The sequence below is a fragment of the Chiloscyllium punctatum genome, chromosome 44 (genome assembly GCF_047496795.1).
Source record: "Chiloscyllium punctatum isolate Juve2018m chromosome 44, sChiPun1.3, whole genome shotgun sequence".
Taxonomy (NCBI): Eukaryota; Metazoa; Chordata; class Chondrichthyes; order Orectolobiformes; family Hemiscylliidae; genus Chiloscyllium; species Chiloscyllium punctatum.
In genome coordinates this window covers 60,258,923-60,275,313 of record NC_092782.1, presented here as the reverse complement: position 1 = coordinate 60,275,313, position 16,391 = coordinate 60,258,923, and the positions used below count along the sequence as shown (strand labels likewise).

The 16,391-nt window shown below is 43.5% G+C and overlaps 1 protein-coding gene across 2 annotated transcripts in view; it reads right to left on the bottom strand.

The window, feature by feature from the left end:
- Nucleotides 1-16,391, bottom strand: part of camk1da (calcium/calmodulin-dependent protein kinase 1Da) — a 433,544-nt gene that overhangs the window by 26,112 nt on the left and 391,041 nt on the right. For both annotated transcript variants that reach the window (XM_072563033.1, XM_072563034.1), the window contains 2 exons: nucleotides 12,739-12,851; nucleotides 6,616-6,694 (listed from right to left, as the gene is read on the bottom strand). In XM_072563033.1, the coding sequence (XP_072419134.1) occupies nucleotides 6,616-6,694; nucleotides 12,739-12,851 (192 nt within the window). The remainder of the gene's footprint in view (nucleotides 1-6,615; nucleotides 6,695-12,738; nucleotides 12,852-16,391) is intronic.

Sequence of the window (16,391 nt, the reverse complement as noted above, 5' to 3'; positions counted from 1 at the left end):
GTAGACTAATAAAATGCTACATTTGAAGCCTAAGGTGTGTTGTTTTTATTCTTTCACTGGATTGGTGTTGCCGGCAAGTCTAGCCTTTGTTGCCCACCCCCACTGCCCCTGAACTGAGTGGCTTCCCAGACCATTACAGAAGGCAGTAAATGTTGACCTACATTGGGCAGCACGGTGGGTCAGTGGTTAGCACTGCTGCCTCCTAGCATCAGGGAGCCAGGTTCGATTCCACCCTCTGGGTGTCTGTGTGGAGTTTGCACATTCTCCCCATGTCTGCATGGGTTTCCTCCCACAGTCCAAAGATGTGCAGGTTGGGTGGGTTGGCCATGGGAAATTGCCAATAGTGTCCAGGGATGTGCAGGTTTGGTGGGTTAACCATGGGAAATATAGGGATTGGATAGGGTGGGATGCTCTACGGAGGGTCAGTATGGACTCAATGGGTCAAATGACCTGCTTTCACACAGTAAGGATTCTATGATTGATTCGTACCCCTGGCAAAGTTCCTCAGGGCAACTCTCGCCCTCACCTTCCAGCTGTGGCTCCAAGAATTGCTCGTTGAGTCACTTTAGGGGGTCACAAATCCGGAAACGTGGTTGACATTATCTTCGTTTTGAACCCAGCTGCCAATCCTCTAACAGGCCCCCGACTGATGTGATTCCCATTCTGTTAGTTTGTTATTGCTTTCCCATCATCCTTACGATTGCTCCTCAACATTTTTATAGAGCCTGTTTTGGAAAATATTCTGTGACTTTTCCCCTGAGGCAATATTTTAAAAATCAAGCTTAGAAATTCCAAGATTGGTTGCAATTGAAATTCTTCATTGTAGTGACCTAGCAGTGTATATCTGTACAATTACTAACGTTAAAGGAAAATATTTAAATTCTGTGCTTGACACTTACATTATATTTTGCAACAAAATCAGCTGGAAGACAGTAATGTTTGCAACGTGAACAGCCAAATACCTAAATCTTTTGTGCAAAATTTCTCTGCCCATTACTTTAAATCATGGCTTCCAAAATGATCATTCCAAATGCCTCTCTTAAAAGACTAATCAAGAAGTGAATGCCAATCTGTTCAATAGCAGTGCACTATCAATGCAAATGGTCACTTCTCAGCCCCTAGCTATTAATCATTGAGAAACAACCTTAAATGGAATTGGAAGCTAATACTGTATATCCTCTTGATTAAACTATTTTTCTTTGGAATGTCCTTACAGCAAACTTAATAGCCCTTTTGGTTTGGTATCTTAATCAGAAAGACAGCAGCAAATTCAAAATCCCAAATTTCCTGTTGCTCAAATCTGGGTCGTTTTCATCATCATTCGCTTGAGGAAACAGCATTCCATCTAACGATCAAGGAAAGGAAAAATGACCTACTTTCTGCCTCGCTTCATCTCCCAGATCGATTTTGAATGCCAGCAGCATCGAACGATATGGGGAAGAGATGGGAAGGTGGAGTCGAGGGTGAGGAATGGTCAGAGTGCTGAATGTTACCAGCTCTCTGGAGAACGCCTGGAAGATGGGAGATTCTGTGAAATGGTGGCAGAAGGTTTAGGTGGGGAGCTAGATGCCTTGCTGCTGCCTCAGGACATCACCTCCTGCAGGCGAAGGGTGGGTAGCCAATTACTCGACCATAAGACATGGGAGCATTCATAGACCAATCAGCTTATTAAGCCTACTCCACCATTCAAATGAGACCACGGCTGACCTGATAATCCCCAACTCCACTTTCCTGCCTTTTCCCCATAACCCTGATTCCCATCGTGATTAAAAATTTGCTTACATCAGCCTCCATTATACTTAATGATCCAGCCTCCACAGCCCTCTGTGATGAAGAATTCCACACGTTCATTACATTCTGAGAGAAAAAATTCCTCCTCATCTCTGTCTTAAATGGGGTTATGTCCTCTGATCCGAGACTCTCCCACAATGCAAAAGAACCTCTCAGCATCTAACCTGTCAAGTCCCGTAAGACATTTATACATTTCAATGAGGTCTCTCATTCGTCTAACCTACAGTGAGTGCAGGCCCAAACTATTCAACGTTTTCTCATAAGAAAATCCCTCCTTACTGGAATCAACCGAGCTAACCTGCTCTGAACTGCCTCCAATCCTGATGTATCTTTCCTTAGATACAAGGGCCAAAACTGTTCACAGTATCGCAGCTGTGATCTGACTACTAGAAAGTGAGGACTGCAGATGCTGGAGATCAGAATCGAGAGTGTGTTTCTGGAAAAGTACAGCAGGTCAGGCAGCATCCGGGGAGCAGGAAATGAAGGGCTTATGTTCAAAACGTCGATTCTCCTGCTCCTCTCCTCGGATGCTGCCTGACCAGCTGTGCTTTTCTAGCACCACACTCTTCGACTGTGTTCTGACTAGTTTTACAAAGGTTTTACTAAGTCTCCCTGCTTTTATACTCCATTGTCTTTGAAATAAAGACCAAATTAAACCAATTAACTCAGTAGTTATGGGCCAGTCCTGCTGGGACCATTAAACTGGGAGCTGTCAAGTCGGGTGTCACACCGGAGAAACATTTCAGTTCAACTGCCAGGGTCAAAATGCCATCGGGAAGTGAAAGGAGCAAACCAGGGCCATCACGTGAGTCCCAACGTTGGGTGGTCCCAGTTCCTTCGGCAAGGCCGAACCTGGACTGCATGGAGTCATGTAGGGAACGAAATAAAAAGTGAGAAACTCTCAGCCTGAGTTCCAACATGTTTGGGAACTCAGAGAAGGGAAGTAAAGTTTGAGAGAATAAGGTTAGAGCCGATGATGGGGCTGGGCGTAGATCCTTTGAGGAAGGATTCCACTGAAAAGGCACTGCTGTCTGTGAATTCTGTACAAAATCACTCAATTGTAAAACTGTTTGGATTCACAAGAGCATCGCAGAATTAATACATACATCGCCATGCCTTTAGACTGGAGTTGCATTTCCAAAACACGGCTACACAACTTAAAATGCCTTCCAAAAACAGTAAATGACTGAAGTGAAAATGTTGAACGTGCTCTGCCCCATTAAGCAGTACTAACAAACTCACCAGTCACTTTTGGTCCATGTAACCAACTAAATCATATGAATCCATTTATTACCCCAACATTTAAGCACTGTCTACAGCAGTCTATAAATTGGAATGCTGCTGTTTCATTATTCCCTGGATTCTGAAAGTTGGAGAATTAATTAACTGATAGACTAGACTGTGTTGACAAAGTGCAGATAACAATTTAAATACTTCCAGGCTGGGGAGCAGACTGAGAGTCAGACAGCGAAACAGCAGGGTACACACTGCTGTGGACCAGCTTGCTTACAGCTGTCTCTGAAAAATCTTACTCATTTAGTAATCTCGTGCCCTTTAGGTTTGTAACAAATTTGGAATTTTACTGGAATACCATTCGGTTAATCTGGGTGTGAGTAAAGAATATGTTTTCATATAGTCATCACAAACAGTCCGCTTTCACAACCTTTGCAAATTTGCAGCAAGAAATTGTAAAATTTGAATTTTGTGCAGCGTTGATTATCCTGAAATAAGAACAGGGTGAGAATCCTGACCAGACATTCTCTGGTAAGCCCTCCAGGGTTCCACATAAAAGCTTCATAGAAAATTCAAAGTTTCGATGGGATAAATAACCGAGTGGAAGTGGCAGACTGGAGACTCACTTCAGCTGTTCGGTGCATGTGTAGAGTGAGAACAGTAGTAAGTGCTAATGCCTGGGGACTACATGCACACTGTTCACCGTGGAGTAGCCCCTGGCTCATTTAGCACTATGATTGTAACCATGTAAAAAAAACCAGATCAATATTTGTTTAGGAGTGGGATGTAGGGGCTAGAAATCAATATAAAGGTGATTAAATTCTCTATTAAGTCCAATAGTCACGGCTGCTGTGGGGGCAAACACAATTCCTAATTAATTAACTGAGCAATGATCGCATTACAAAGGATGCTCTGGTGTAGATTCTAGTTTTAAACTAAATATGTGTCAACACTTATGAGCCGGTCGCTTGGGTGGGTAGGTGCAGGATAGTTGTTCTGTTCCAGAGAGGAAGGGGGTTGGGGGAAGCAATTGGCATTATGAGATTAATGAGCAAACATGTTCAGAATTTGCACAGGAAGCATACGTTTCTTTGGTACACAATTTGAAAAACATACGGTCTGGTTGATTTGAATAAAAAGTCACACAACACCAGGTTATAATCCAACTGATTTATTTGAAATCACAAGCTTTTGGAGTGACGCTATGTTTTGAAGAAGCATCGAGGCAGCGGCCTGGTGAGGGAGGGGGGTTAACGGCCTGGTGTGGGAGGGGGCATAGTGGCCTGGTGAGGGAGGGACAATAGCAGCCTGGTGTGGGAGGGAGGATAGCGACATGGTGTGGGAGGGGGGATAACCGGCCTGGCGAGGGAGGGGGGATACCGGCCTGGTGAGGGAGGGGGGATACCAGCCTGGTGAGAGAGGGGGGATAGTGGCCAGGTGAGGGAGGGAGGATAGCGGCCTGGTTTGGGAGGGAGGATATAGGCCTGATATGGGAGGGAGGATAGAGGCCTGGTGTGGGAGGGAGGATAGAGGCCTGGTGTGGGAGGGAGGATAGAGGCCTGGTGTGGGAGGGAGGATACCGGCCTGTTGAGGGAGGGAGGATAGTGGCCTGGTGTAGGAGGTAGGATAGAGCCTGGTGTGGGAGGGAGGATACCGGCCTGTTGAGGGAGGGAGGATAGTGGCCTGGTGTAGGAGGTAGGATAGAGCCTGGTGAGGGAGGGAGGATAGAGGCCTGGTGAAGGAGGGAGGATAGCAGCCTGGTGAGGGAGGGAGGATAGTGGCCTGGTGTGGGAGGGAGGATAGAGGCCTGGTGTGGGAGGGAGGATACCGGCCTGTTGAGGGAGGAAGGATAGAGGCCTGGTGTGGGAGGTAGGATAGAGGCCTGGTGAGGGAGGGAGGATAGAGGCCTGGTGAGGGAGGGAGGATAGTGGCCTGGTGAGGGAGGGAGGATAGTGGCCTGGTGAGGGAGGGAGGATAGCAGCCTGGTGAGGGAGGGAGGATAGTGGCCTGGTGAGGGAAGGCGGATAGAGGCCTGGTGAGGAAGGGAGGATAGCTACCTGGTATGGGAGGGAGGATAGCGGCCTGGTGAGGGAGGAAGGATAGCGGCCTGGTGAGGGAGGAAGGATAGCAGCCTTGGGAGGAAGGGAGGATAGTGGCCTGATGTGGGATGGAGGATACCGGCCTGGTGAGGGAGGGAGGATAGAGGCCTGGTGAGGGAGGGAGGATAGTGGCCTGGTGAGGGAAGGGGGAAACCGGCCTGGTGAGTGAGTGAGGATAGCAGCCTGGTGAGGGAGGGAGGATACCGGCCTGGTGTGGAAGGGAGGATAGAGGCTTGGTGAGGGAGGGGGATACTGGCCTGGTGTGGGAAGGAGGATAGAAACCTGGTGAGGGAGGGAGGATACCGGCCTGGTGTGGGAAGGAGGATAGAGACCTGGTGAGGGAGGGAGGATACCGGCCTGGTGAGTGAGTGAGTATAGCGGCCTGGTGAGGGAAGGAGGATACCTGCCTGGTGTGGGAGGGAGGATAGTGGCCCTAAATGGGAGGGAGGGTAACGAGTCGGTGTGCTCTGAGAAGATGGAGGGGGGGAGTTTGGAGAGAAACGTGACGAAGATGTGAGCACCTTGTGCAGAGCAGCCATATCTCTTACCCTTCAGAGTGCAACATGAATATCTAATTCAACAAAGCTTGACCAATGAACAATAATAGGATTCTCAAAGTGAAATCTGACACTAACTTATACTTTCTCCTGTCATTCTAGAAGGTGTGAGAGTAAACACAGACTCACACTAAACTCTGGGTGATTTTACACAAATTGGTTTGCAACTTGCAAACTGAGTACAGATCATTTCCTTCCCTCTTCACTTCCATCGAGTTAATACAGGCACCAATTCACTATCTCTCTCGGTGTTTGAACATTCCTCTGGATAATGTATTTCAAGTCTGTTGTTACAAATGATTATAAGCTGCATGCAGTTCCCTGCACGGAGGTGAATCTATGTCAGGGGTTACTTGTTACCTTGGTTAGACTCTTGGCGTGTGACTGTTAGACCTAGCATGTTATTCCAGCCATTTGGTTTGTCTCCAGCACCACCTTTAATTCGTTGTAATTATCTCACTGCCTCAAAGAATAAGAATGAAGGTCATCTCTTCACTTGCTATTCAGCTGTTGACACTTTACTCACACTGTCTGACACTCTTGATCACCTGCAGACAGTTATTATTCAGCTTGTCGACTCTCCACTCACACCATTTGTACAATCTTTTGATCTCTCTGCTATAAATTCTGTTCCTATGTGCCTCCTTGCATTCCACCTGATGAAGGAGCAGTGGTCTGAAAGCTTGTGATTTCAAATAAACCTGTTGGACTATAACAATGGTGTTGTGTGACTTCTGACCATTTCAGTGGTACAGAAAGATGGAGAGAAATTCAAGGCAAAACAAGTGTTGAAATTCATAATTAGATCGGTGGCAAAAAAGATGACATGGATGATAATAAAAAATGCATTCATGACACAGGTTTGCCAGGGATCTACGATATAGTAGACGGGAGAGAAAGATCCAATCTACTAGACTGAATGTAGACCTACTTACCACGGATGTCTGAGTGCTTGCTCACATGTGTAACGTTTGTTTGGGTCCTTCTCCATCAAGCGTTTTATGAAATCTTTAGCTGAAGGAAATAAAGGATATGAGTAAATCTTTGCCCCATACATACACAAAGCAAAGGATACAAACTAATCAGAGTCTTGTGGCACAGGGTAACGTCCCCACCTCTGAGCTAGAGAATGTGTGTTTAAAACCTCTCCATCTTAAACGCATACCTGGAGAGGTTGATTAAAAGCATTGATAAAATAACCATTGTTAGCCAATGAGGAATAAGAACCAAGTATTGGCGTATTGGTAGCAAGCCTGTTCTTACTTTTCAAGACCCCCTAAGGAACTAGCCTTAGTCCAATCAGGGTCTTCCACTAAGTAATGATCCCAAATGCCCCCAGAGCACGGGCAAAAGTGCAAATGGAAAATTGAGTTTTGAAAGACTGTGACTGAAATTGATAACCAATATGTTGCTTGGACTATTGAACCAATTTGTAACAGCTATATTAACCATATCCATTGAATTTGTAATTTATAATTGGTAATTGATCATAGTATGCTTGTTAATTCAGGGTTCATTTATGTAGCTAAACCCTGGGTCACAGGCTCTCAGTGGTTGGCTTAGCTTGCATTTAGTGTTTGGTTTGATTGGCTCTTGTATAGTAAGAGTTCTCTTATTATTTAAATGATGGAATCCTGTGGGTTCATTCTTTTAGCAAATAAATGGGATATAGGATTATTTGTTTTCAAAGTGAGTTACTGGTCTCTCTGAAGCTAATAATACTAGTTGACATTTGGGTTGGTGTTTCCATTTAAATCGTACTGACGTATGCCCATGTGGCACATTCCACACATCAGAGTGGGTTGTATTCCTGGTCCTGGTTTCTGTGCTTTAGGTCCATCCCATCGCCATCATGGTTTAAAAACAAAGTCAGAGTGACATTTCAAAGTGCTCTTACCGTTATTTCTACTTTCTGCTGCATGGCTTTATTTTGTAGTTTGCTCTGCCTTATGGGAAAGTACAGCAGCAATTTCATATCACACAAGGGCATCACGGTGGCTCAGTGGTTAGCACTGCTGCCTCACAGCACCAGGGATCCAGGTTCAATTCCAGCCTTGGGTGACTGAAGTTTGCACATTCTCCCTGTGTCTGTGTGGGTTTCCTCCGGCTGCTCCAGTTTCCTTTCACAATTCAATCTAAAGATGAGTTTGCCATGCGAATTGGCCATGCTAAATTGCCCATAGTGTTAGGTGCGTCAGTCAGGGGTAAATAGAGGGTAGGGGAATGGGTCTTTGTGGGTTATTCTTCGGGGGGGGTCAGGCCGAAGGGCCTGTTTCCGTACTGTAGGGATTCTAATCTAGTGTGGGACCTGTCGGATGTATGTTTCTCATTGAACACCACCAAAAGCTATAAGTTCATCAACTTTCCGTTTGTGAATCCTGCAGTGTGGAAGCAGGCCATTCAGCCCATCATCCACACCACCCCTCCAAAGAGTATCCCACCAGACCCACCCCATCCTTGTTACCCTGCATTTCACACGGTTAATCCACTTGGCCTGCGCATCCCTGAACACTATGGGCAATTTAGCGTGGCCAATCCACCTAACCTGCACCTCTATATGTTCTGTGGACTCAGTGAGGTTGCTAGCTCGTGTCAAAGGATGAGCAACTAAATATTTAATCCAAAAATTTAATATAAAACATAAAATAAATTTATCAGACTGCACAAATTCACTTGCAGCTGGAAGAGACCTTTAGTCTGTCACAGGATGCAATGCAGAAACAACAATCATCTGCGTAGGGTTTTCCCGTGATGGGAGTGGGGTAGCAGACAGTGATCAGATGGTTGCAACTGAGTTGCCATCTTTTATTACATTCTCAATTCACTTACAGATTGAGGGATTTATTGCCTATCTACAGTTGCACTGGAGCTGTAGGGTTGGCTCAGCCATTTCAGAGTCAGTCACGTTGCTGTGGGTCTGGATTTACAGGTCGGCCAGACTGGATAAGGATTACCGATTTCCTTCTCTACTATTACATGGGTTCTTGTAACAAAGGGCACATAACTTTTAATGTCAGATTTATTGAGTTCAAGTTTCCTCATTTGTCATGTTGGGGAATGAACCCATGATCCCCGAATATTAGGCAGAATCTATTGATTGCTAATCCAGTGACAATATCATAACATCACCAACTCCCCTAACAAGCTGCATGAAGAGCACAATGGGAACGCTGAGGGGGCAAGTCATTCTCTGAGTGCGTCTTAATCTCAGGAAATGTATAAAGCAATGAGAAAAGCAGAAGACGATGGAAAGCCTGCAGCCTTAAAAGTCAATATTTTCCACTAATGACAACTCAGCTGCCTCTACTTGGTTATCTTTTCTGAAGTGTCGGTACTTTTCTCTTTGAAGTGTGCAAGGAACTGCAAAAACTTTCAATTATCATTGGCAAAGCAAAAGAGAATATTCTGAAATTTAAAAATAAAATGAGGCCAGTTGGAGAAACCTGCCAAATAACTGTTTTGTTTTAATTTCAAGGCTGCATTTATCTTCTTCAGCATTAAGGCATAATTCCACGCCTTGGCAGCTGGGGATCTTGGCAGCAATTATTAAAGTTCTCTTTATTTTAAAAATAGAACAAAATACACTCAATAGCTTGGACTGAGGCACACAAACTGAGAATTAACGAGAGTTAGTTCACGTTGGCAAATCCTCAGTTGGTGAACCATCCTGTGCAATAATATTCACCTCACCTACGGAGGACAATGTTTATGAGGAGTGATGGGGGTGGGGGGTGGGGGGGGAAGTGTTGGGGGCAGAAACAAATGTGAGAAGAGAAGTCAGAAATTCTCTGGAATAAATCAGGGTGTTGAACTTTAGCTGTGTGGAAAGGTTAGAGAAGCTGAGGCTATTCTCTTTGAGAGAAGATGGGAATAAGAGGAGTTTGAAAGGAGACAGAATGATAAACTTAAGTTTGATTTGTGTTTCTATACTGTGAGTGTTAAAAGGGGAGACATCATTTTGGTTTCATTTTTGAATCCTGTGAGTGGCACCAGGTTTAATTATTTGAGGATTATATAGAATAGTTCAGAAACAAGCACAGAGGGACGAAGAAAAATGCGATGTTCCCAAGAAACAATGTGTCCTCTGATACAGGGAGACAGACAGAAAACAAGCTATTTTAGAAAAGATAGAACTATCCAGAAGGTTAAGGAGTGTGTAGGACTTCTCAGAGAGAGGACCAGGTCATTCAGAGAGAAATAAAAAGGACCTGCAGCTTCAGTACTGCTGTTTGGCAGTCTCCAAAACAGTCAGGGCAGAAGGGGCAAGAAGTTGTGAATATCTAAATATCAGTAAGAGAAAGTTTCCTGAAATAGAAGGTTGTGCGATTAAGATTTAAGTGAACCTGTGATAATTGAGCTGTGTCTCAAGGGTCTCAAGATATAGCATTGAGTGAATGCAGAAATGTTTTCAAAATAAGCCTAGAACAGCCATGCCCACTGAACAAGAAATGTCAATGTGGAAACAAAGTCATCCTTCACTAAAGTTTGAGGACCTTTAAGGTTAGTATTGATGATATGGGATTGAATCTTTATATCTGATAGTTATGATGAGGTCCCTTTAGTTAGTTCCTACACAATGTGAAATAGATCTTTTGTTTTCATTTTATATGTAATAAAGTTTGATGTTATTTTGTTAAATGTGATTGACCTTCACAGCAAATCAAGCTGATGATATCTCAAGCCAGGTCTCACTCTGGGATTGGATCTCTCCTCTATTACCGTCAGCGGAGATCATACACTTTACTGTGGACTTGGTTCTGAGCAGTTACTAAAGGATGCATCAGAGGTTGGGCTAGCACTGGTGGGAGGAGGTTCAGTTTGTTCATGAATAAGTTGATCAAACCCTAAGAGATTCAGATTCAGAATATGACACAGTAATCCCTATTAAAAATACAGTTGTACAGACATTAAGCCTGGACTGGGTTTGGTTGTGACAAGTGGTTGAATGGTCATTCGCAAATCATTCCCTGAACTTCTGCATTAGAAAGATTTCCTCTCTTAAGAACTGATGCACTTGTTTCTTTCTAGTTGACGACCTGGAACTGTTTAAATTGTATTGCATAGAATTTTGACAATAAAATATTTAACACATAAATATGAAACTTGTTTGCTATAGAGGCTTGTGCTTTTGTTAAAATGGGACAAAAAGAATATACATGAATGTGTGTAGAGCTAAAAGTATTTGAATGCTGATATTGACACAGCATAATGTCAGGACAAAGACTTTCAGTGACTGTAGATGATGATACAATCAGCTAAATCAACACTGTAGTGAGGAGAGATCAAATATTTTGACATTTTGTGATGAGTGATTCACACTTCCAGACTCCCTTATACTCTTCCAGAATCTAAAAACCCACAGTCAGCAGCGACATGGAATATTTATCTCTTTTTCTGGATGCTTCAGCCTCTGGACATCAACATTATCCAGGTTAAAACAGGCAGTTTAATCAGTATTCCTGTCCAGCTTGGAGTTTTGGATTTTGGACTAGTAGCGCGTGAATTTTCTGTGTATGTGATGAGGTTTACTGATTAGCTTGTAAATATTTCTCTAGCCTTGGTTACTTCTTTTAGCAAAACAGCATGAGGTAGATAGTTCTTGGAGGCTAATGGGAATTTGCTTTCCTTGGGTAAGCTTTATGAGTGACCACAGTAACAGTGTGGTGCACTGACTTTAGTTAGAAAGTTCTGGAATTTTTTTTTAACTCGGAGAAAACATTACAGCTTGGCAAACTTTTTAGTTTCAGTTTGACAGCTTTGTGGAAGTCTTGGTTGAAGATGGATGTGTCGAACAGTTGGTCCTGATGAAAGATGATCTAGGATTGTTTAGAAAAAGGTCACGTCAGTATAAACAGTTTAGTTTGAAAGTCCCAGGCCAGAGGTGATTGGTTAAAACTCTGGAGGAATTATGTGAAGCTGAGTAAGTCTAAACTCAGTTGTATTCAGACTCAAGAAGAGGCCATCAGATGTTCCAGATGGAGAACTGAAGCCCCCAATAATTTAATCTTTCGGAGGTGACAGAAAAGGGAATTCTCTCTAGTGTACGAAGTGTAAGGAATTAATAGCATTATATTTTACTACATGTTTCAAAATCTTTAAATTTTGGTTAAATGTGAATAGTTTGGCTTTGTTCTATTTTGACTTTCATTTCATGTTCACAATAAACAGTTTTACCGTATAACAAGATCCGCAACATTGCATGCTTGTGTTTCATTGAGAGACTACCTTGGTAAAATAAAACAAAATATGATCTATCAAGCCAGATTTCTATTTGGGTTCGGATTTGTCCAGGTGTAACATCAGTTGCAATCTTGTCAACAAGATTAAACAAGCATCCGGCTTTTCACTGGCTTGTTTTGCATCAGAAATCAGACCTCAGAAAGCAGTCTGATGATACGGAGAAAAAGAACAAAACATAGGACTAAAGAGGCCTTGCTACTGTCGGAAATAAGGATAAGATGTATGGCCATTGTGTCTTGGAGTTCATGACTCCAAAATCTTGTTGCTTGATCCCATGGGATTTTATATCCCAGAGTTTGGGAAGTCCTGATTACAGGGAGAAAGTGAGGACTGCAGATGCTGGAGATCAGAGTTGAAAAATGTGGTGCTGGAAAAAACACAGCAGGCCAGGCAGCTGAGCCTCACTCCTGAAGAAGGGCTTATGCCTGAAATGTCGATTCTCCTGCTCCTTGGATGCTGCCTGGCCTGCTGTGTTTTTCCAGCACCACATTTTTCAAGCTCTGATTACAGGCTTGGTCAACCCTGCAGAATACCTGCTAGCTTCAAGGTTATTGACCATGGGGAACCACAATGTAATTTCCTGGAAAGTACCCTCCAAGACACAGACTATGGGTGTCCACCATCATTCCTTGCCATGTCATTCTCCCACCGTCACTGAGTCAATGTCATAGAGTACCTTTGTGAAGGTGCAATTATCACATTGACAAGATAAACAAAAGATCGGCATCATATTTTCAGGGCAATATGGGGTATAAATACCCCTAACCTTTCCAGAACTGCCCACATTATAAGAAACAAAGAAATGTTCTTCAGCATACCAGATTCTGAGATGTCATCCCAGTATGGACAGTCAAATTCATATTCTGCCTTTAATATCTGTTCAAACAGTCTGGAGTCATTTTCATCATAGAATGGAGGATATCCACATAACCTGCAGAAACATATATAACAAAATAGTCAATAATAATTTTGTGGGTTCACATCTTTTTAAAACTCAATATCTAAATTATATAAACAATTGTTTGGCAAGTGGAAATTAAATGCAGAGATTGTTGCATGAAAAAACCTTGAAGCTACTCCCTAGTTTCAGACAGCTGGGTTTATGAAAATAGAACAGAAAAATTCAGGCACACCAAGAAAGCAGCAAGAGGCAAACTAACAAACCGCACACCATCCTGACTAGGAACTATATTGGCTGTTCCTTCACTGTGGCTGGGTTGAAATAGAGTTATAAAGTCATAAAGATGTATAGCACAGAACCAATCCCTTTAGTCCAACTCATCCATGCCAACCAGATATCCTAAGTTAATCTAGTCCCATTTGCCAGCACTTGGCCCATATCCCTCTAAACCCTTCCTATTCTTATACCCATCTAGATGCCTTTTAAATGTTGTAACTGTACCAACTTCCACCACTTCCTCTAGCAGCTCATTCCATACACATACCAACCTCTGTGTGAAAATGTTGACCCTTAGGTCACTTTTCAATCTTTTCCCTCTCACCTTAAACCTATGCCCTCTAGTTTTGAACTCCCCTACCCTGGAAAAAAAAGGACTTGGTATATTCACCTTATCCATGCCCCTCATCGAACATAGAATAACACAGAACAATACGGTGGAGTACAGGCCCTTTGGCCCTCAATGTTGCTCCGATCCAAGCCCACCTAACCTAAACTAGCCCACTATCCTCCATATGCCTATCCAATGCCTGTTTAAATGCCCATAAAGAGGGAGAGTCATCATTTTATAAACCTCTATAAGGTCACCCCTCAGCCTCTGATGCTCCAAGGAAAACAGCCCCAGCCTGTTCAGCCTCTCTTTACAGCTCGAACCCTCCAACATCCTTCCTATAGAAGGGAGATTGTGGTGGTTTGAAAGTGGCCGAACCAATGTCCTGTACAGCCGCAACATGACCTCCTGTACTCCATGCACAGACCAGTAAAGGCAGATTCTGGAATTGCGGCTCTGATCTGACTCTGGATGTATCTGTACTTTATGGATGGAAGTGGGTCAAAAAGATGACTCACCACCACCTTCTCAAGGGCAGTTAAATATGGGCAATAAATGGGAGAAAGTGAGGACTGCAGATGCTGGAGATCAGAGTAAAGAGTGTGGTGCTGGAAAAGCACAGCAGGTCAGGCAGCATTCGAGGAGCAGAATGACTTATGTTGATTCTCTTGCTTCTTGGATGCTGCCTGATCTTTCCAGCACCTCGCTCTCGACTATGGGCAATAAATGCTGACCCATCCAGTCACATCCTGTGAAATAAGTAAACTGCTAGATGCTAAACACAACAGGAAGTTAAATCCTGATCTCCCTTTCAAATTGAACAATGATTGCAGGACATTGTTATAAACTGGCAAGTTCAGAATTGACATCAAGTAATTCTTTCCTTTACAAAGTGATTAATATTGCAAATGATGTCCCAGATAAACGAGTGGAGACCAAAAGTCTGGAACCATCAAGAGGCTGCAATGGGTGACATAATTTCCTCTAGAAAGATAAAGTGAGCCAATTGGTGTCCATAATTTGTATTTTTAAAAAATAAAATGATGAATATAAACAAACCTTAGTTAAACTCCACAGAAGGCAATGTCTACAGTACCAACTGACAGCATGTCTATGTTCAGGTGTGCAGGGTCAGCTTCTCTCCTTTGCTTTAGCTACTGTCTGCTGTACAGTCAGACGGCTGCAGAATTTACAGCCTGTGCGATTTGGAAAGGGTAAGCCTGATGAAAACTGGAAATGCCACTTTACCTGGAATCTTGCCCTGTGTAGACAAGCTTCCAAATGTTTATAGGCCCATTGAAGAAACACTCAGAACATTGGGAGCTTGAGTAGCTGCAGCTGATTTGAGGGCAGCTTTAAACATTATTTTTTAATAAAACCATTCAGACAATGTTACAACATTCCTCTGTGCCAGATGGGACTTGAATCCAAAACTTCTAGTTCAGAGGTCAAAGTAAAGTCTCCATTGTCATAGAGTCATACAGCACAGAAACAGACCCTTCGGTCCAACTCATCCATGCCGACCCAATGGCCTAACCTAATCTAGTCCCATTTGCCAGCACCTGGCCCATATCCCTCTGAACCCTTCCTATTCATATCCCCATCCAGATGCCTTTTAAGTATTGTAATTGTACTAGCCACCACCACTTCCTCTGGCAGCTCATTCCATACATGCACCACACTTTGCGTGAAAAAAATGCCCCTTAGGTCTCTTTTATATCTTTCCCCTCTCACCCTAAACATATACCCTCTAGTTCTGGACTCCCCGACCCCAGGGAAAAGACTTTGTCTATTTACCCTAACTACACCCATCATGATTTTATAAACCTCTATAAGGTCACCCCTCAGCTTCCAATGCTCCAGGGAAAACAGCCCCAGCTTATTCAGCCTCTCCCTATAGCTCAAATCCTCCAACCCTGGCAACATCCTTGTAATGTTTAATGGAAGAAGGGCTTATGCCCGAAACGTCGATTCTCCTGTTCCTTGGATGCTGCCTGACCTGCTGCGCTTTTCCAGCAACACATTTTCAGCAATGTTTAGTGGAACACAGCCCTACCAGACCGCAGGGCTGCTCCCGCATCAGAGAGGGTCAGTACAGCCTCAGGTGAGGGGAGAGGCTGAGAAGAAAGGAAGGTTCATGGTAACCTTAGCCAGAGCAGAAACTGAACCCATAAAATAGATACTACTCTGCACCACAAACCAGCCATCCAGTGAACCTAGCTAAGAGACACAATCACTACACCAGCACGGCCCCTAAAATGACTTTAAAGTAAACATCTGAGGCCTGGGATAACACACCACTGTAGAAAGTGGGGGATTTGAACTCAGAGGTAGGGACACTACCACTGTGGCATGATCTGATGCAGATTGGTGCAACCCTGTTCCATCAATGGAATCTAAGAGGCAGCTGATAATTACGCTTGAACCTCCTCAATTAATGCAAGTGATCTGAAGGAACAGTATCGTTGTAATTGCTAATTGGCACAAATTGCAAAATGAGTCAATGACACCACTCGTGAAAAATTTCACAATGTTCCTACAATTTCAGGGTTTCCTGTCCTCCAGAACTGCTTATCACAATCAGGAGGAATTTTCCTTTTGCTCAGCGAAAGCCCTGGGCACAATGATTCAGGACACATTAATGCAGCAAATTCACAGCAAGGGTAAAATCTGGAGCAAGCGCTACAGTATCCAGCCCATGGGACATCAATGGACAGGAGTTTGACAGAAGTATTTTGTTAGCCATACTTGGACATGAAATTACAAAGCAATTCTTTCATAATTGGCAAATGTTGCTGAAATTAAAAGCATGAAGTCCAGAGCTTGTAAGTCGTCCTTTTCCTGATCTAACCGAAATTTTATTTTATCAGAGAGATGGAAAAAGATTTAATTTGCTTTCTGTCTTCTCCCATTCCAAAGCAATCAAGTCATCAGATTATGCCTAAGACACAGCTCCTTTTACA